At 44.3% G+C, this 21,310-nt stretch overlaps 1 protein-coding gene across 19 annotated transcripts in view; it reads left to right on the top strand.

Moving 5' to 3' along the window:
• Positions 1 to 21,310, top strand: part of NCAM1 (neural cell adhesion molecule 1) — a 311,612-nt gene that overhangs the window by 276,052 nt on the left and 14,250 nt on the right. For 10 of the 19 annotated variants that reach the window (XM_019753315.3, XM_019753323.3, XM_074335480.2 and 7 more), the window contains 2 exons: positions 15,667 to 15,791; positions 18,751 to 18,931. In XM_019753315.3, the coding sequence (XP_019608874.1) occupies positions 15,667 to 15,791; positions 18,751 to 18,931 (306 nt within the window). The remainder of the gene's footprint in view (positions 1 to 15,666; positions 15,792 to 18,750; positions 18,932 to 21,310) is intronic. The other 9 variants (XM_019753322.3, XM_019753325.3, XM_019753318.3 and 6 more) reach the window with 1 other exon arrangement.

Genomic DNA, 21,310 nt, shown 5'->3' with positions numbered 1-21,310 from the left:
AATAATATAGTAGCAGGTATTGTTACTGTTTTCTCAATCATTTAATAAAGTTGTGGTTTAAAGAATTAAAAAGTAAGCTTCTTTTAGATAAGGAGACCCATGGCATGGCTTTGGAATTGAGAGTGCCTTTTTCAAGAACTTGAACAGGATAATAGGTGCTACACATGTGGAAATAGGTGGGAACATCATAGTCCCACTAAAGTTGGTTATTATGGTCTCTTCTTGCACCATCATGGCCTTCCTAGAGTTGCTGAAGTGGGGGTCTAGCCCAGAGGGTATCGTGTTGTTCCCAGATCTATCCTGAAAGAGGATATAGTTGGGAGGAAGATGCCATCATTTACCACTGCCACTGACACCGTGCTTTTTGGGAAGATGACGGACTCCTGTCCAAAGACCACCTCCCAGAATGCCGGCATTCTGAATAAGCCTGCTTTTCTTTCCACCAACTATGTTTCTTAATTTTTAACTTTTGCAAGTGACAGGCAGCTGTACCTTAGCATGGTATCACCATGACAACATCCACTTACTGCTACTAGGAAGTGAGGACAAGTTTTGGAAAGGACCTTCTCTGAGTTCTTACTCCCAATACTTGGAAGGAACAAAAGTTATCTGAAATTAGGTAAACAAAATCAGCCATCATCAGCAGTTACAGCAGTTTAGCTGTGTGCTTATGCCAAGTCCAGGAAGCAGCCATGTGGGTTTCTTGACACTGGCTTATCTTGCCCACCAACAGTGCATTCCCCTCCTGTAATACCGGGGTACAGATGTACAGCCTGATCCTGTGACAGTGGCCTTCGGGAGAAAAGGTACAGGATCAGCGGAAGCTGGCATACTAGACAGCAAGTCGCTGCTGCCAGACACCTGGGTTGGGAGAGGCTAAGTGAGAGCCAGTGCATTTCACGTTAGCTCATCACTTGAAGTTTGTTGAGATGTCTCAATAATGGAGTTGCTTTCTTGGTCCCTTAATAGACTTCTCCACAAGCAGAGGGATGAGTGAGTGAAACTAGCCAAAGCCACAAACACCTCAAAGACTCCTGCTTCTGAGCTGCCAGATTAGAAAGCGTGGTCACCTATTTGGAGGTTCATGTGTGCAGTTCATAAATGTGTGTGTGAAGGTAATAAGGAAGCTGTGACTCCAAACACATAGAACACCAACCTGGGAAAACGTCCCTGTGTCATGTATATTTAGGACGAATGTCTTCATGCTGTTGAGACACTCTTAGGTGGAAAGCTGAAAACCTGTGTGTGCCTTGGGAGGGGCTGTTTCCCTATCAGGGCTGCTGAGACCCTAAAAAGATGATGTCACAATTTATTATGAGTCTTTTCCTCATGACTGAGCCACACACCTTTAGAATTTCATTGCCTGGATATTGCCTCTTAATTGCTTCTGTAGCATGAAGTAAATGATTTCTTTCAGGGTATAAAGATTATGGATGAATGAGTTTCTATTTTTTAAAAGAGGCATCTTGAGATTTCTGTTTTCACATTTTGCCCCCTAGATGGCACACTGCAGGTCTAAGTGAAATGCTTTGTGATATATGGTGGTTAAAGCACATAAAACTCCATCCTTTGCCAAATAATACAGACAATTATGCAAACAACTCAAGTTAAAAAAATAAATGAGAGAGCTATATACTTTTACCTGAATTAGCCAGACCACCAAATCATGACACGTTAGTAGCCTATGCTGCTCTGATTCCAGTGACGTTGTATTTTCATTGTTTAGTGAGGTGACATCTGGAAGGTATAAGGAAGACCAAACCATGAGTGTCAAGGCAATGTTGAAGAGATGGTGATGTTTTTCCAAATTTTCGTATAGCTCTGAAAGGGGCTTTGTCTTGTGATTGTGGTTGGGACAACTTTTTAGTGTTTGCCAGTGGAAAACTAAAGATCTGTCCAAATTGTCTTAGATGCACCATTTCTCCCCAAAGTTAGTTAGAGTTACCCATTTAGCAAGAATAACACTCAATATTATTTGCATCACTCTCCATACACACAGCAGTATCCAGAGAATTGCACTCTGTAGGGGTATTTTTGGAGGCAGCAGAGGTTGTATTATCATCCAGATGCCAAACAATCACGAACCTCACCCTGTAGTAAACATTAATAAATAGGATGGTGATTTCCATTTATTTGGATATTAAAATTAGGGGGTGAGATGTATAAGTTTTGTTACAAACATGTGCCATCAGTGTAAACATATGCCTATATACAAGCACATGTGGGATATCTAATGTGAAAAGCCAAAGTCGTCTTCTCCTTTACTTGTTCATCTTAAGCTGGGGTCCAGGTTCCCTTTCTTCCCGTACGTCTGACCCTGTGGAGACACCTGGTCCTGCTGAATTGGCTGTTTGTTTTCAGGCAGGGTTGAAGGTCTCTGCAATTCTTCCTGGCCCAGTCCCTTACCTGAACCACAGGTTGGCAGGTGCACAGGTTTATGGTGTGAAATCAGAGAGTCCTGCTTTCTACTGGTCTGCTGGCTACCTGTTCTTATGCACGGTGTCCTTCTTCCCTGCTTTAACTCGCTTCAGCTTCTTGTACTGACATCCCAAGGTTGGCTCTTCCACTTTTTCATGCAGTATCTGTGTATCTTGATGATCTTTTATCCCTTTTTTTTTCACCCTCATTTTTCTTTCCTCAGTGGCTCCTGCTAGCTCTTCCACCCTTGTTCCATTGTCTCATCCAGATAGTGAGTATCATTTTCTTCATCCATCTCTCTGCAGGTCGCTTTCCACCAGCCACAGTGGGTCTGCCTAATGTTATCTCCTTCACCAGGTGATAATTCAACTCTGTTGGCGGAAAGCAGTGCTGGGTTGTAGAGAAGAAAATATGAAGAGAAATAGGCACAGGGCCTCTTAGATTCGTGGGAGGCAGCACTCCCCTGAAGGGGAGGCAAGTGTAAAGCATGGCTCTGCACAGAAAACTCTGCGTTCAGGCTCCCCGAGGCTGTTGCAGCCCAGCCCTCTGCTGGGATTCTTGGTGAGCTGGACCAAAGCTGATATTTGGAGAAGCCAGAGGAATTCGCCAAGAAAAATTTCAGTTCTGCAGGGTCATAAGAAATGCTTTGGGGTGTTGTGTTTTCACCCTCATTTTAATTGGCACAGTTGATTTCAGACATTGAAATTAGCTAGTGAGGCCTATAGTTTTCTCTTTTTCCATAAATGCATACATTTCTCGTAAATATTTGTGGGAAAATAAACAGTATCAGCTTGCAGATGTGCCTGGAGGCAGGCGCCTAGGCAAATTATTTAACCCTTCACAAGCGAGCCTTGGTTTTCTCCTCTATAAAATAGGATGAGTGGTTGCCCTCCCCTTGGCCCCCTGCCCGAAAAACCCAACCAGCATTACAGCGTTTATTAAGCTGTGTTTGCCCACCTGGGAACAGTACCATCAAGCCCGACAATGACGTCCCCTGGTCAGTCTCAGCCTTTGTCGTCCTGCCGGAGCCCCGCTCACTAATAATCTTGTTTCATTTGGCTGTCCTGTCCTTTTGTTCCCCTGCATCCTCGGGAGTAGAGACCCCAGGCCTGCCACTGTTTGGAGTATTGAACCTATCTTTCTGGGAGGAAAGAACAAAGTGAGGCAGTAGCTGAGAGAGTTCCAGGGTGTCATGCAACCCATGCTCAGAGCAGCAGAAGGGTGCAGGCAGGCGGAGCCGTGCCGCTTGGCTGGCTGTGTTCTGCTTAGTACATCAGAAGTCCCCACCAGCCCTTTGGGAGCAGCCACAGGAGCAAACAGATACAATAGGGGCTTTTGAGCTTGACACAAGCCCCAAGCTCAGAAGCCCCCTATTGTATCTGTTTGACTTAGAAACAAGCCTACCAGCCCACCCAGTACTTTCCAGGCAGTGTACTGCAGCAGCAGGAGCTCAGGCTTGGGAAGCAGAAACAGCCCTAGGTTCAAATCCCAGTCCCGTTGCCTCTGCGTACGACTCGAGGATCTGGAATGAGTCACTCAGCCTCCCCAAACCTCAGATTTCTTATCTCACAAATACCTTGTGGGTGTCTGTGAAAATTAAATTCTCAAGTATGAAAAACACAAAACAATGCCCAGCATGTAGTAGCTGGAATTCATGGTAAGAACGAGGGTTATGTTATTTCTTAATGCGTGAGAGTAATTTGTCAGCAAAATCTCTGATAATCTCTTTAAAATATCTATATTTATATTGATAAATCAAGGAAGAAGGGAGTGGAGAATCTCCTACACCATCTCTGTTTTTTCTTTATAATAATGGCTTAAATATATATACACACATATTTAATTATGAATTTATCTCCATTCTCTCCCTCACCTTTCTGTGCCCTTTCTGTCCTTCATGTTTCCATAGCAACCTGGCCTCTTCCCGCCCTTACAACCACAGAATCATCTAGTGAGTACAGAGTTGAGCTGCTCTTGGCCAGATTGCTGCTTGTTGCAGAGCTGACTTCTGGGCCACAGCGCTGCCCGTGGTTTTCCCTTGTATTAAAGCAACAGTTGTGAATGCATGGCGGCCCCTCGCCTGGTGTGGTTTCCTAAGCATGCTGTCTGCTTGGCCAAGAGAGCAGACTCGGCATCACCAAAAGAACTGGGGTGATTATTTAAAGCATATTCTGTGCATGAGAAGACTTTTCCAAATTTACCCTCAAGTTAAAAATAGAAAAGGATTAGAAAAACGCTTGTAAGGCAAAAGAAACAGCATCTCTTCCCAGCTTTTGTTGGCCCTCCCCTGCCCTCCCCTTTCCTCCCCATGTGCACACACACACACACACACACACACACACACACACACACACAGATGCTCATATAGAAATAGCTGCAAGACTGAGAACAAGGAAAAGCATAGTAGAAAATGGCTGTTTGGGGGAAAGGTAGAGGGTGATACAAAGGACTAAGGACTCGCTGCTTCCTGACAGCCTGCCCTCCTTTGTCTGGCTGTAGAGTGGAGGAGGAGTGTACACAGAGCACATCTGGGTAGGAGACATCCTTCCATCCCCTCGCAGGCCTCAGTGCAAGAAAAATCATGGTCCGAAAAAGTATAGCCAGGCTTGCTCAAGTTTGTATGCTGAGAATCCAGATGAAAGTTCTGGAATTCATCTGATGATAGAGTCAGGGCAAGACTGTATCATCTTTGCCATCATGGGAAACTTTACACTTCATCACAACTGTAACATGTTCCAAGCTAGTCTTTATAATGTTCTAATGAAGTGAGCCTGTGGGTTAGGCCTTAAATACCCTGACAAATCAACTAGAGCTGGTGGTGGTGTGTGTGTGTGTGTGTGTGTGTGTGTGTGTGTGTGTGTGTGTGTGTGTACATGAGTGTTTATAGTGTGCGTCCACAACTGTGTGGGAGTTTTAGATTTTATAATTCTGAGTGCACAGAAAAAGTGCCATGCATCCCATTGAGCAAGACTCAGAGCGAGAAGGCAGAAAGCAGGTGTGCACAGAACAGCTCCCACTCACGCTCCGCTCCCTGGGCCAGGGTTTCCAATACATAATTGAACAGAGAAAAAAAGTTTCCTGGTTCTGTGTGTTGCATGACATGGTTCTTTTTTTCTACTATAGAACATAGCTTTCTTGGTGTTCTCTCCGTGTGTGTGTTGCAATGAATTTTAATTCCCAATGCTTTTGAGGCTTCATTTTGTCAGCAGAGCAGAGCAGTTGACAATGAACTGTACTCTCGCATGAGTTTAATTCAGATGATTTTTTTTTTTTTTTTGCACTTGGACAAGGAATGCAACTAACAGCATCCTTTCTTCTTCTAACAGTGATACTCCTGTCCTTTCCAACTTGGGTGCAGTGTGTGTGCCAGGCACAGTAGGAGAAGGCTACAGTATGCATTTGCACAACCTGTGTCATGTTTAATGTGTCTCACTGTAGGTTGGTTTTCTCTGGAAGTAAAATACAATCTTGGATCCAGATTTTTCCTCAGGGAGGAATTAGGTGTTTCTCCCCTGACGTACGTTTAATTTTTAAATATCAGACATTTCTGCCCACAGATAAAATTCTTAGTAGTGACTTCCAAAGAGAAGAAAGTTGGAGGCTTTTTTCATTTTGAACTTGACTGCTGACTCAAATAAGTCCCGGTGGGTAGTGGGATAAAGGAAAGACAGTCATAATTGGGCAGCAGCTTGTATTTAGCATGAATGTATTCCTCAACAGTAAGGCAAAGCGTTGCACATGTGAATTGCGGTGGAACTAATAGCAAAGTACCTAGAAGCATACAAAATCCACCGATCATCAGTCAGTCAATAGGGTTGAAAATAATGTCTCCTATTTTTGCGCGCGTGTGTGTGCGTGTGCGTGTGTGTGTGTGTGTGTGTGTGTGTGTTGGTCCATTTGTAATTATGAATGAAAGTATCCCAAATAAAATCAAAGGATAAACTTCTGCCCTGTATATAGTTTCTGCAGGGCACCAATGGTTGGAATGTGCCAGAACCTGTGCCACGTCAGACAGTAAGAAGCACACATTCTATCGGCTCACAGTGGCAAGGGAATATATAACGTGGCTAAAGCATTTCTCTTGAATTATTTGTAAATAGTGGTGTATTTTGGGCAGAGAAGTATCTTCACCTCCTTTCTTGGCCCTTCTCCTCTCTTAGCTTCAATTGGTGATAGCCAGAACTTCCTTGGCCTATGAAAGTTGAGGTGGGAAACCCAAAATGCCTTTTGACAAAGCAAGGTCATTCGTATCATATTTAAGTGACAGATTGGAACGTAAATACAACATAGGACTAAAAGGAAAGTGGATAAATCCAAACAAGAAAACTATTTTTTCCACTGTAAAAATCAAATTTGTGTCTTATCAGTGCAGTCACAATTCGAAAGCTATAACTGTATCCACAAACACCCAAGTATTTGTTTAATGTCACGCTCTCAGCTCATTGGATCAGGGGTTTAGTTTCTGCTGTTCACTGCTGACGGAGCCATTGTCTCAGTGCCCAGAAGGAAACCAATTCTCTTTCTGCCCTCACCTCTTCCTTTATATGTGTCTCTACTGGGTATCTCTTCTGGGCCTGTGGGATAACATGGGAAGATAAATAGCGAAGTGAGGAAAGATCTCCAGGGCCACCTTCTCTGGCCTGCATTCACCAAACCTCATTCAGCCCATGCCCCCTCTCCTCATTGTGACAAAAAGGAAACATGAAATGACTTTTCTTAACGTGATGTCATATTTTGTTCTGACAGAGCGCACAGTCTACGCCTTAAAAATCATGGGACTTTCCCTTCATGACCCATGTTCTGTCTGTTTCATTGCCCTTGTTTCCCAAGGATGCCGAGACTTTTCTGGAATCTGTGAATAATAACTTGCTTTTGTCTTTTCCTTCAACAGTCTCCAGGATTGACTTTGACACCTGGGTCCTGACAGAAACACCTCCCTATTTTCAAACAAGTTTTACATGCTCTTGATGTGTTATTAATATCCAGTGTTGCAGCTGTATCTAATGCTTATTGGTGTTAACCAAATGCTCTTTATGGTTTATTATTCTCCTATTTCTGGGCGGTTTTACCGTCCTCCCAGTGTTTCCTATATATGCTGCTAATTTATTTGATTTCTCCTTTTATTTAGTCTGTGATTTTGTTGTTGATTTTTCTCCCTGCCCATTGTTTACATCAGTTTTTAATTTTTTGTATTTTCCATGTGACCTTCTCCACTTTCCTTTCAACCAATCATGTGCGTGCGTATCATGTGACTTTGTCATGTGGCTTGCATGGTGCTGATGATGTCGTCCACGCTGGTGAACAGAAGGTAAAACTCTTTGTTCTGATTAGTGACATAAATCTGGGACCACAGCCTGGCACCTAGGGCCCACTCATTTCTTCCTGTCTCGGATTTCCTTAGCAAAGCCATTTGGGAGACTTCCTCTTGTTCTCAATTCACATGCAGAAATCATCATTCTTTGCAGGCTTGACATGATAATTTGATACCATGACAGCCTTTGGTTTAATATTGTGCCCTAAGAAATTTGGCCTTGCAAACTGCTATCTACAGTAAAACCACTTTAACCACAGCACAGTTTGCAAACTTGAATTTTTACCATACAGCTCATAAAAATTATTTCCCAGAAAGCAGTTTTGTAAATTAGCTTTATAGCAATGTTGTTTAACTTTATCCATTAATTCTAAAAATCAGAGTTGCTCTAAAATGAGTGGCATTTTGCATTTCCGTGAAAATATATCTGTTCACAACATGGAAACATTACAGAGAGAAATGTATCAATTGCAAAGGTTGTATTTGCTCAAAACCAATGACAGTGCCTTATAAAACTCATACAAATTGAGGACTTTCTGATGATAGATTTAAGAATTTTGAATTAGAGCAGTTTGGCTGTGATTGCTGAGGTGTCACTTTTCAAGAGTGACCCTCTCCCGGGCAGGGGGGGAAACATCAAAACAAAAGTCATTTGGCAGTTACCATGAGTGGAGATTTCTGTGTAATCAAGAAGCACACTATTGACCCTTGCAGCAAAGGAGATAAAATTATAGCCTAATTAAGTGCATAGCGGTGACAAAATAATCAGTTAATATTGTGTCTGTCACAACCTTGTGAAAATATTTCATGCTTACTGTAAAGAGACAAGGAAGCCTCTGCTCACAGCTTCCCCAGTAAAAGCAAACACCTATTCAAAACCTGCCCTGGGAGTCATATGCATTCCATTCTCTTCTAACTGAAAATTTTTACTTCAAATCACAACCTGAGACACATATAGGCTGCATTGCTCACGAAAGCAAAACTAACACCAATAACCGCCCAGTGTGCCCATGCATGCAAGGGGTTCCCTATTTGACCTCACTTCTCTGAGAACTGATTGGGCGACATCCACACAAACAAAACCATTGACAGCTCGTCTCGCATGTTCTTTGTTCCTGGTCTGTCCTTTTGTTGCCTGCTCCCCACATGTGTGAGCCCTGTGTGTGTTCCCTCCCCTTGCCCTCCACACTGACCACCTCTGAGGACTTCAGCTCTCTCGATATGGCCACTGTGCCCTTAGTTAGTCCCATTTACAACTAGACTCCTGGACAGAGGTCTTGCATCGGAGCCCTCTTCGTTTCCAAAACAGAGATGTTTGATATTTACATTGTATGAAATTAAGTAGGAATGTCCGCAAAGCAGGGGAACATCTGATTAGAACTTACTTACACCTACTTGAAAAAGTATCCAAATCTGTGAGTCTTAGGGCAGAGAATGTTGGGAGCCCAAGATTTTCTTAACTCCGAGTCTTACCCAAAACATTGTGGTTTCTGTATTTCCCTAAGGGGGACCAGGCCCTTTTAGACTTGTGGTGACTGCTCAGGGCTGGTATATGGGAAAAAGCCTGGACCTTCCCCCTGAAATCTTAAATGTGAGCAGATGTTGCGTTGAAACCTGTTGGTTTCTTTTTTAAAAACAAGTTTGTTCATTTCTGTGCAATGCTGTAATTCAGAATGAAGCAAGGCACAGTGTTAACAAGGCAGAAACTAACTCATACCTCTGAGGAGAGATCTCTTCCAGACATTTTAAGCAGGCAAGAGATGTTTGAAGATGTTTCCTGCAGTTGCCCTAGAAACACACCTTAGCAGTGGTCTTGGCTATCAGTAAAAATGTGGCCAGTACTGAAAAAATCACTGAGAGCCTATGGCATTCCAAAGCAAGATTATTCCCTCATCAAACCACATTCCTGTCTGAAATCCAATGTTCCCTGTTCACCACACTCACCACCCCACCCAAAAAAAAGAAAAAAAATTGCCAGGGATGCACTGACCATATGCTGGATGTTCCGTGTACCTTAGTTTCCCATCCACAGTGTTTACTGAGCCCAGCACTGAATTAGAAGAAGGGATGTGAAAACAGGCATTGAGTACCATGCCCCAGAGTCACTTCGTTCCTGGAGCCTACAGAGCTTTGCATGTTGGGGTTCACGACAGGGAAACGGAGGCACCTGTCCCAGGAGCCCAGGAGTGGATTTGCTGTGGTGGCTAAAATGCCCTGACGCAAACGTGTATTTCTAATGCCATGGCCTCTTCCTCCAGTGCCTCCATCAGCTCCTGAGGACTCTGTGTAAATGGGACACCCCCTCCCTCCCCCACCAGCATGTGTGATGAGACGCCCCTGCACCCCCTCTGTCGGCGTGCTGCATGTTGGAGCATGGGTCCCGCCCCACCCATGCATAATGATCTTTTTTTATGTAGCTACTGACACTGACTTGTCCTAGGACATGCTGATTCTGATGAACTAAACTCTTTAACACCCACTCTTCCTTCTTAGATTGAAAACATCACTAACCACCCCTTCCACTCCCTCCTTTATTTTTTACAGCTGTGTGTCTGGATTGCCACGGTCTCTGGCAGGTCGACATAGACTTTCCACCCAGGGTTCTGCTCTAATTGCCTTTATTCCTAAGGATTCCCTGCACTGTGGTTACCATGGTAGAGAGCTAGCGTGAGGGGACTGAAGAGCGAGGCAGCGATGGGGACCAGCACGAATCCTGTGGCAAGGGACTGGGGGCTACGGACAGTGCCCATGTCCCTAAGGGTTTGCCAGGGTGAGGGCTGAAACATCCCAGGAGGCTCGTACTTCAAAAGAAATCTGACGGCCATGAGATAGTGTTGAGCGTGTGCACAGCGCCCCCACCTCATGGCCTCGGAGGCGTATTAATTGTTGTTGAGAGCAGTCATTTCAGTCATAACTTCCTCAGCTTGGATCAACCCATAACCACAAGCCATACCTTCGTGGTTATAGTTTATTTTTAGGTTGATGAAACAAAGATAATTGATCAATTAGTCTGTTGGCGTTTTCATGTCACCCGTGAGAAGGGAATTGGTATTTTTGTGGTTTGGTTTGTCAGAGTTCATTTGTTGCTGTTTACTTTGTATTTCATGCCACCATTTTCCTCCCCACCCCACCCCCAGCACACACAGTCACATTCATAATTCTTGAGAAAACTGATGCTGGAAGGGATCTGTGAACTAGACACCTCTGTGAGTTTGGCTGCAGAGAGCTAAGCTTCCTGTCTTTGTAAAAGCTGGGACCTGGGTATGCCCACACCCACTCGTTCTGTATCCCAACACTCCCTGGAGCCAGGGACCAGGACGCAAAGAGTCAGGTCGCACTAACACAAGCAAATCTTAACAATTAAGAGAAAAGAGCTCAGGAGAAAAAGTACACTTTACTCCCAAGACTTGATCTGGAGGAGCAAAACTTAAGACAGTGGATGCCCATCTTTGCACTGTCAACCACTCTTTGAGGGGTCAGAAAGCCACCTCGCACCCCTAGGATAGCCAAGTAGGTTGTCAGAGGGCATCAGGGAGACTTTGAGGATCCAAGAATGTATGCAGCATAGATCACATTAGATTTGCTTGTTTGGCATCTAGGGCAAAGCACTGAGCCTCAGGAAGGAGACTCAGTGGCCTATTAACTCCAAATCCTGATTCCCTTAGGTAGTTTGCTGATTGCCTAAGAACCAGTGAAACGTCTAACCTCTTGATGTAATTGTGAATGTTCCTGAGTTGGAAAAATCTAGTAGGCCTCACATTTGAACAGCTAAATCATACATCTTGGACTTTTAAAAACAAAAGAAAGGCATACACAAGTTTCACATTGCTTGTGAGAAATAATCAACAAAGGGAACAGGAGTTAGTATAAACAGGGAACAGTAATTTTAATGCCAGAGAATCCTATTTGTTAGAAAAAGAAAAAGGTTCTAATGTAGCCCCTACATCCATCACTGGTTTATACTCAGATGCCCCAAACTCTGCATATCCCTTGAAAGAGAAAACAGAGTGGATGAAGAAAGATCCAAAATCTACCCATCCTTTCTCAGGCATGTCTGTCGGCCCCTCAGCATTTGATTCAGAAGATACAATTCTTGGTACTTGGGTTTTTTTGAATGAGAAGTAGAATATTGTTTTCCTTCTCACATTCACTGTCTGGACGCCCTGGGCTTCCTATAATTTCTGTTGTGGAACTCAGATACCCAACAGTAGTTTTCTGACCCCAAGGCTTCAGCTGATGAGGGAAGGACACGAAGCTGACTCCAATTTTAGGCACAATAGTACAGTAATTACAAAGAAGGACCTACAATCTGCATGGCCAGAAATATGCATTTCAGTTACAGTTTCTAAGGGGAATTCATAGGACCTGCCTGTGATATTTCTGACTGTATGTAGTCTCTATGGTACATTCTTTTTCTCTTGCATACATGATTCACATTCTTCTTGAAAATACCAGAACTGCCTAATATTTCATATTTGTTATTGACAGGGTTTATTTTTAAGGCACCACTGTTTTAGTCTTTATATACAATATTTTGCAGGGGAGGGGGAAATTGACTAATGGCTGAAGCTAAACTCAGAGGGTGTAATTAACCCCAGGGGTTTTCTTGGCGCAACCTGCCAATTGCTGCTGAATTGCAAACCAACATTTACAAATAATTACGATATTGGTTTTGCTGAAATTACCCATAATGGTTTCAATCAGAGCAGCCATCTCAGAACAGAGTTCACATTGGGACCCTCTCAGCAATTTCCTCTCCTAATGTGTTCAATAAAGCAGTGAGCCTCCAGAATGCCAAGACCTCTATTTCTTCAGCCTCATCCCCTCCCCATGATGTTAGTTGAATGTGAGCTTCCTTTAGAAATACTGTCATAGGAAGGGTTATGTTTCTATGCAAGGGCCACACCATTTTTATTTTAATTGATCATAACTCAGGTTTTTCGCTGGGCAAACAAAACTTGGTCTTATTCACCTTTGAGACTCCAATGCCAATAGCTTACCTGGTACCTAGTAGGTACTCAATATCCATTTGTTGAATAAATCATATTGAAAGCACTCCAAATGACACACCTGAATATTATTTGGTATAAAATGCTCTAAATTGTATGAGAAAGTAATACACACATATCAGAGTAAGGTGGTTGTCACTCAGGTAAAATGATAGTGCTACAGTGTTCTAACTTTAGTCAATGTTACAACTATGTTCTAACTGTGGTATAGTTTCTAGTGGTTTCTCTGCGATTCCATTTGTATTTTTTCAGAAACAAATCCAAAGATAGGACAGTACCTTCATCAGGGCTGTTGGTTTCCGCAGAGATTGCTTGACAGGATTTTTATTGATATGTCTTTGCAGAAACTTGGGTCTCTTTTCAAAGATGGGACTTTCTTGAGATAACGTTTTTAAAATTATATTAAAAAAGTGGGCAACTCTGTGCCTTAGAAATATGGAATTGTTGATTTGGGGGTAAATTTCCCTCAATGTGGTTGAATATCCTGTATTTTGTGTTCTGTCTTATACAGTGTCATGAAAATAGCCATGGTGATTTTGAGAGTCCATCCTAGAGCAGTGACTGTGTTTGTGTCACAGTGATTTCAAAGTAAGAAGGAGCTTTAGAGAACATCTGGTCCAGTATTTTGCAAATATGGAGACAGAGGCAACAGACCCCCTGGACTCTACTGTGCCATCCTTAGCTGTCAGGTTTACAGGGATCTTCACAGACATTAGAGAGAGCGCCTCTTCTCAAATAATTACCCCCCGAAAGCAGAGTTCTGTGTTTGGCGGTATTGATTTAGCCTGGGTAACCCACACTGCTCTGAGAGGAAATAATTAAGAAGGTACAGCCACGGCAGCCACAGTGGATTAATTTCTGTTTCCCCTCCAAGGAGGCGTTGGGGGAAGGGCCGGATCCTTGCCTGGTAGGTGTGTTGAAAGTAACACTGATGCCACCTCCTTCCCTTCTTCTTAAAGCAAATCGATGATTCATCACAGGGTCAGTGTTGCGATTCTGAATACAGAAAGTTACAATGATTAGCGTCCACCTGCAGTCAGGCTCAGGTCACCAGCCACCCTGGTTTGCCTGGGACTGAGGTTTTTCCAGGGTGTGAGACTTGGTGTGTTAACACCTGGAAAGTCCTAGGCTAACCGAGGTGAGTTGGTTACTCTGATTCAGTCAGAGAATAGGATTTGTAGAGTTCTGCACCTCCTACTTCCATTTGTTCGGCATTGGTGAACCTACGCAGACCAGCCCTACTCTAAAATGTACTTCACTTTGAGTTTCTTCTTAGCACTGCATATTTATGATGATATTAGACCTGACTGAATTATTGTCTGTGACACAAGACTTTGAAAAGCGTATGTGTCTTGACATCTAAACCAAATTTCTAAATATTTTCCACTGAATAGTTGGGGCCCATCGCTATATAGTGGCATAAACACAGGACAAGTTTTGCCTGGAGCCCATTTACCTTTTTATTCTTGTTTTTCCTTAATTACTACATAGTTGAAGAATACAAATAACAAGCACGGCTCTCCCTAAATACTTTATGCCTCAGACATTCCACATCTTTCCTGTTGCAGCTTTTATGTGTGCCCATTACTGCTACTTGTGAAACCTACATGTGCACACTGGTTACCTTGGGATCGTGTTAAAATAAGTGCATCTAACAAGCTCCCAGGTGATGTGCACACTGGCCCAGGCTGAGTAACAAGGCTCTCCTTTAGCGTTCTCTCTCTGCTTCCTCCTTGTCTCAGGAAAAGCAGGACACTGGGGCACTTTGGGGATCCCAGAGTAGCTGAACGAGGAGGGTGGGCTAGACTCGCCTTGCCAGCAGTCTTCTCATAAATGGCCAAAGGTACACTTTGGGGTAATTAGACACAAAAGCTGATGATAAGCCTTTCCTGACTCGTCACATATCTTCCAGAGAACAAGCCAGGACAGCTCACCCAGAAAGTAACTGTTTTATAAACTCTCCCAAATGTCCTGAGGTTATGAAATAGATTGAGAGATGATTCCCACAGAAAGTACAGCATTCCCAAGTGTGTTAAATCCTCTTTTTAACTTTTGATATCAGATGTTTTCTCACCTCGTTGCTTTCAGCATATACTAATGACATAGTTTCTCTTAAAGTAAATCAGCCTCTTACGCATTGAAGAGCCATCCCAGCCCTGGTGGTCTGTCACGTACAAGCTCATCTTCCCTCCTGACTTTGTATTCAGAGTGCTACAAGCTGACTGCATACCTCAAATAAAGGGAAACATCGACCTTGTTCTGTTGAGAAATGCTACAGACATTTTTTTCTCTCACTCTCCTCACAAAAAGATGTTAATGATTGTTACCTTAATACAGGATACCAAGGGTTATCACTTAGTCAGCTGAGCCATAAATGCAGGATACTTACAAGAAATTCACCTGTGGCAAATTGTGCTTTATTTAATCACAGCCGGAAACTTAAATTATTTTTTTAATGAATCTAAGTAATAAAATTACTTACATATCCAGAGAAGTAACTGGGCTGCTTTGAAAAATTGTTTTATGCATGTAAGCTTTCTCCTTCAATGCTTAAATTTCCCCGTACGTCAGGCTGTTTCTCAAAATGTATCAGGTTTATAAAAGTTAAATCTGTGGTTGTAAGAGGAGCTAAAAGAAAGTGCAAATACGACTGAGAGACAGAAACAAAAAGCCTATTTCTAGAATGGTAAAAGGACTATGTTTATGGGGTTGTGGGGAGGTTCCCAGCACATTCCCAAAAGACACCACATTTGGGCAAAGTCCGAGGCATCTTACTGAAATCCAAAGTTTTATATTTACTGCTTTTTAACCATTTGAATTTCTGAGAAAGCAAGAGTCCAGCCCCACCACCTCACTACATCCTATTCTGAGGGATTGGATTTTCATTTTGAGGAGAAAAATGTCATGAGAATTAACTGGCTGTTTCAGGGGAACCCAGTGCTCCCAAGCTCGAAGGGCAGATGGGAGAGGATGGCAACTCCATCAAGGTGAACCTGATCAAGCAGGACGACGGCGGCTCCCCCATCAGACACTACTTGGTCAAGTACCGAGCGGTGAGTGGCCTCCCGTCGTCACCCAGTTGTCACCCCCGCCCCTGCAACCTTAGCACACACCTTGTTGGGGTAACAATACTCAAAGCCCAGGCTGCACGGGGTCTGGACAGAGTCACTCTGTGTCTTGAGCTCTGGTCAGGGTTTTAAATCTCAAGACTGACCTACAGCTGTTAATTCATGCCCACACTGGGACCATTTTAAAACCTTAAATGACTGCGGTAGTGACAAATTCATACCATGATTGATTTTCTGCTTCTTGAAATTTTGTACAGTTATTTTGCCATTACCTGGTACTTTTTGCAAATAACATACAGGTAACTAATAATCTCTACCTTTGATAAAGTGTGTATTATGGGCCAGGCGCTGTGATTACATGCATTTTCTCTCCACAAGAATCCTCTGAAGTAGGTCTTACGACTATCACCACTTTACAGAGGAAGTAACTGGGGCTTATGCAGTCAGTAACTGCCTGATATCACACAGCTGGGTGAGCCAGGCTGGACATCCAGATGTCTGAAGAGGCTGGGCTGGTTCCTTCACCTGCTCTGCACCCACACCTGGACTCTTCTAATCCTGCTAGCAATGAATTTGGCCCTGAGCTTTTCTTCCCGGTTGGCTCACCACCAATCAAAGTTTCTATCATTCCACCGTTCATCCTCAGCCCCCAAATTGAGAATCAGTCTTTCCTTTTATGGTTGTAGAATACACTTGGCCATGGCCAACGACAACCAATTTGCTGCTGAAAGATTTAGAGGCAGTTTCTGAGCACTGGGAATAGCCTCTTTGTGGGGTTTCTTACTGGTGGGAAATAATGAACCAGAGAGCAGTTGTCTTTCTTCAAACAGTCCCCCAAAAAGGCTTTTTCCAGGAAGTTGACCTTCTCCCTCTCTGCCTTTTGATCAGCCCCCAGTGAAGTGAGCCCTTACCTGACCCAGAGTCAGTACTGCACCAGAGGCCTACCTGGCAGACTTCTCAGCTGGTGGACACACCTGTCAATCCACTCAGCCCTTTCCTACTTCATTGCAAAGCCAGACATGAGCTGATATCAGAGGAAGAGTTTCCGTTGGCTTGCCCCAGGCTCAACCTACAAGCAGCAGTGTGTGGGAGGCTTCCTCACTGTGGAGTAGAAGCAAGGACTGGGCAGGTGGCCCCACAGAGCTCACTGAAAGGGTTGACCTCCAGACCTATGTAATCCTTAGGGTTTTTCAGGCTGGTAAAGAATAAACACCATGTCCTATCATTGTTTTTTATTTTTATTAACGCATATTATTAATATGTATGATATAACATAATGATTGCTTTATTAAATATTTGCTTTATAGTCTGCTTATGTTTTTTATAATGATGTTTGCCAAGGAAAGAAGCCTTTCAGAGAAAAAAGCGAAAAGATAGCTGAATTTCTTTGTTTTGAAGTCAAAAGGGGCCACATGGTGACATATGCACAAGCTAGCTTATAACATAGCCCACCTCCCCGGTTAGACTCTAAGGAAACTAGCATTCCCCTTCTAGCGTTTCCCCACAATAGTTAGGGCCATGACATGAGCACTGTCATTGTTCTGAAAGGCATATCTTTAGCAGATACAAATCATCTTACCTGGAAAGATGGCTTTGCTGTAAGATAACTCTTCCTCCAGCCTTCTGTGGAGCAGCCCGTCATTTGGTAAACATTTGTCAAACTTTCTTGTGTGCCCAGCATACACCTCTCCAAAGATGGTGAAGACGCAGGCTGAGCAATTGTGAAACCATCTGAAGACGTCGCAGGAAGTCTTACGACCTCCTTCCACTGTGTTAGGGAGGTGGTCACCTAATGATGGATTGATAAATCCCCACTCAGAACAAATTCATTGGCGAATGTTTTCATCTAATGCTTCCTGGTGTCTTATGTCCTTCTGGCCAGAAGCTCTCCTCCAAGTGGAAACCAGAGATCAGGCTCCCGTCTGGCGGTGACCACGTCATGCTTTAGTCCCTGGACTGGAGCGCTGAGTAGGAGGAGAATGTGTAGCATCTAACTGGAAAGACTATTCGATGAGAAAAAAGGGACACCCATAACTACAGCTGCAAATTTGGCCTTAGTCAGTGCTCAGCTAAAGCTGAGTGTATCTTCCTTGTGGGCACTCTGAGTGCCCCAGTATTGGACCTAACAGCAGAATTTACACCTGAGATGCCTCCAGTTGCACTTGTAGAGACCAGGTTACACTGCATGGTATAGATAAATTCAGCTCAGTTCAATAGATGTTTGTTGAACTCCCTGCTATGAAAAGGAAAGATCACAACTTTGGGCCCAGAAGTCATGTGGCCCCACCCAAGTCTGCCTGTGTGGCTTTGGGAAGTCGCCGAATGTTTCACTTCCCCATCATCAGGTTTAGGAAGGGCCTGACAAAACCTTGCAGGTTTGTTGTCGAGATACATTGAGAAAATGTGTGGAAAGCCTTTAGTAAGGTGCCTGGCACATAGTAGGTGCTCAATAAGGGATAGTTTTTACTTTTAATAAAACAAATCTATGCAGTGTTCCTATGTCAGGGAGATGAGTCACACACTTGCATGTAAGCAACATTCTGAAATAGGACAAGAAACATACTTGCTTTATTACTCTTCTAGGACATACTTATGCATATGTGCCCAGCATTCCACAATGTAGCTTGAGGGATGGATGGGACTGGTGCTAGAGTCCCTGTATGCCCTGAAGGTATGGGACATTGAAGAGTTGGCCCCATGCCACACTGGCACCTGCTACTGTTTGTATTTGCAAACACAGAGGGTTGACCTCCAAACCTATGTAACCCTTAGGGTTTTTCAGGCTGGTAAAGAATAAACACCATGTCCTATCATTGTTTTTTACTTGTATTATTTTGCACCAATAGTTATTGACTCCCCTAAGTTCTTCCTGTCGGCTAGTCTTACCCGTGTTTTCATCTAATGCTTCCTGGGATCTTGTGTCCTTCCTGCCGGTTTCTCCCAGAAGCTCTCCTCCGACTGGAAACCAGAGATCAGGCTCCCGTCTGGCAGTGACCACGTCTTGCTCAAGTCCCTGGACTGGAATGCTGAGTATGAGGTCTACGTGGTGGCTGAGAATCAGCAGGGGAAGTCCAAGGCGGCTCATTTTGTGTTCAGGACCTCGGCCCAGCCCACAGCCATCCCAGGTACGAGTGCCTCTGCTTTCTGTGAGTTTCCCGCTTTGAATTAATGCACAAGTGCTGCACCTCCTAATGTGCCTGACAACCCTGACAACTCGCTTGCTTCCAGCCATCCTCATGATTGGTTGCCCACGCAAAGCTTAGTTTTGCTCTGTACCTATCTGTGCAGTGGGTTGAGATGTACTGGACTGCCAGGAAGGCTTGGCCAAGCATCCTGGGGCAAAAGTCCTGTCATTCGGCCTTGAAGGACTGATGCTAAGCCAGTCCTTGGGACCCCTCAGGTGGGAATAGCCCCAGCTCCAGCCAAGCCTTGGAAGCTGGTTGAGTAAGGATCCTTTTTGAGACCTTATCTGCCATCTACCATTTCATACAAGGACCCCATAACTATTTTTAAGCGCTTTCTACCTGATGCTTGCTTACCTGCACAGCCATGGTGCAAATCACTTCTCTGTGGGAATCCCAAGAGAAGGAAGACATGGTGCCTAGTTAGTTAAAAATCCTATCTGCCAAGGGCCTCTGAATTGAAATAAAGATTAAATTGAACCGCTTGAAACAGAACAAGTGGAGAAAGTAGATGCTGAAAATCCCACGGTCTGCTAGAAATGATGGGAGCAGTTCTCTTAGGAGATGCAGGTCCGTCTCTAGGGATGCAGGACCAATGCAAGTGTGGGAACAAAGTGAGAGTTCTGCTTTGTGGCTCAGCTACCTTGCTGCGGATGGCCCATCTCCTCATTGACCAAATCCCTCTGGGTAGAAAGAGATTGTCAACCTCCAGAGCAGCCAAATGCCAACCATAAGCAGGAGAGATGGGCATAGAACATAGAGCTGCAGCCTGTTGGAGAGGGCCCCATAAACTCTATGCCATGATGGGAATATGTTCTGATCTCCCAGTGGTCTAGGTCTGGCCCCTTTCCTGCTTGTCCTGTGTATAGTGTTTGCCCGGGCTCTCGGCTCAGTTGTCATGATTGCTCCTCCCAACAGGAGAGAGGCCAGAAAGGATGTGGGCTGCCTATAACACAGGGCTGTATGTGTGAACGTGGGTTATTCAAGCAGCAACAAAATGAGATCAGTGTGTGGTTCCCAGTGGTCGGTTGTGCATGAATGTGTGTGTCTGACAGATGTGTGGGGGCCTCCAGGAGTTGGCAGGTGGGTCTTAAGCCATAGATGAGGAAGCGTCGATTGGTCCTACCCTCTGCATTGTCAGGGAGGCCCCTTAACACATGCTGGGGTGGGCATGTCTCTGCAGGCTCTGGTCAAGTGGTCAGTGTCGAAGACAAGGCCCCTGGGTGTGGTTGCAAGGAATGTTCTCATTACTGCTAATAGGATGCCCGAATGGAGGTGGCCCTGCCATCCTCTACCCCTTCTTTCTTTGCATTGTTTAGTCAGTTTGCCCTTGAAATCGATACTCTGATGTGAGTGTCCAGATCTGCTCGGCCTTTATGGGACATTGAGGAGCTGGGGTGTGACAGGCTTGCGTAACCCCTTTGCAGGGAGACAGACTCCTGGTGGCATTTGTTTCCTGGGGTAAGACCCCATAGGCAGGCGGCTTGCACGTGCTGCGATCACGTGCTAGGTACTGCCAGCAGCATCAGCTTCTGGGGTTGGAGAAGTTGGGGGCAGTGTGTGTCAGATACAGAAATTCTGGGAAGACCTTGCCCTCCAGAGTCCTGCCCTCTGGAGACCTCAGAGTTCTTTTTGTTAATCATCTAGGAGCCCAGTTAACCCAGAGAGGGTTGGGGGCGCTGCTCACCTTGCTCACGAAGCCTCTGGGGCTCTCCTGCATAGGCCTTAAAGGAAGTGGCTCTGCACTGGGTTGGACTTTCCCGGCCATTGCATTTGGACCTGAGAATAAAACCTCTGAATTACGAAATGTGCATTCATATTGGAATTCTGTGGTCAGCAAGGTGGAAGAAGGTGAGGGGCGCAGAACTGGATTCTCTTTAACAGCACCATGGCGGGGGGGTGTCATGCAATAGGAAGAAGAGTCCTATTATGGCTGAAAAGGCGCCCCCTGTCCTTATGCTGTTTGCTACACATAGTGCAGTGATCAAATGCATCTCTACCACTACGTGTTAAAAGCTCTAGTGACTAGAAGGCTATGGGTAGACTCGTTCACTGAATCTAAGAGACCTGACCTTAGTCAAAGGTAACACTCTCCTAATCAAACTCTTGTGTTTTACTGTGGAGGCTTCTGTTCTCTCACTTTAATTTCATTTGCTCGCTGACCCCTAACCCCCAAATTCACCCTGCTATGCTGCTTCTGGCCTTGCTGAGCTTCGGAACTGGCCTGATGGTAATAATATCGCACTGAACTCTTCTCTAACCTTTGTCAGTTTAATTTACTAAGTTGAATTAACCTTTGAATCTTGTGTTTTCTATATTTGA

The sequence above is a fragment of the Rhinolophus sinicus genome, chromosome 14 (genome assembly GCF_057876585.1).
Source record: "Rhinolophus sinicus isolate RSI-liver-muscle chromosome 14, RSI-T2T, whole genome shotgun sequence".
In the NCBI taxonomy this organism is placed as follows: domain Eukaryota; kingdom Metazoa; phylum Chordata; class Mammalia; order Chiroptera; family Rhinolophidae; genus Rhinolophus; species Rhinolophus sinicus.
This window is presented reverse-complemented; position numbering and strand designations above follow the sequence as displayed.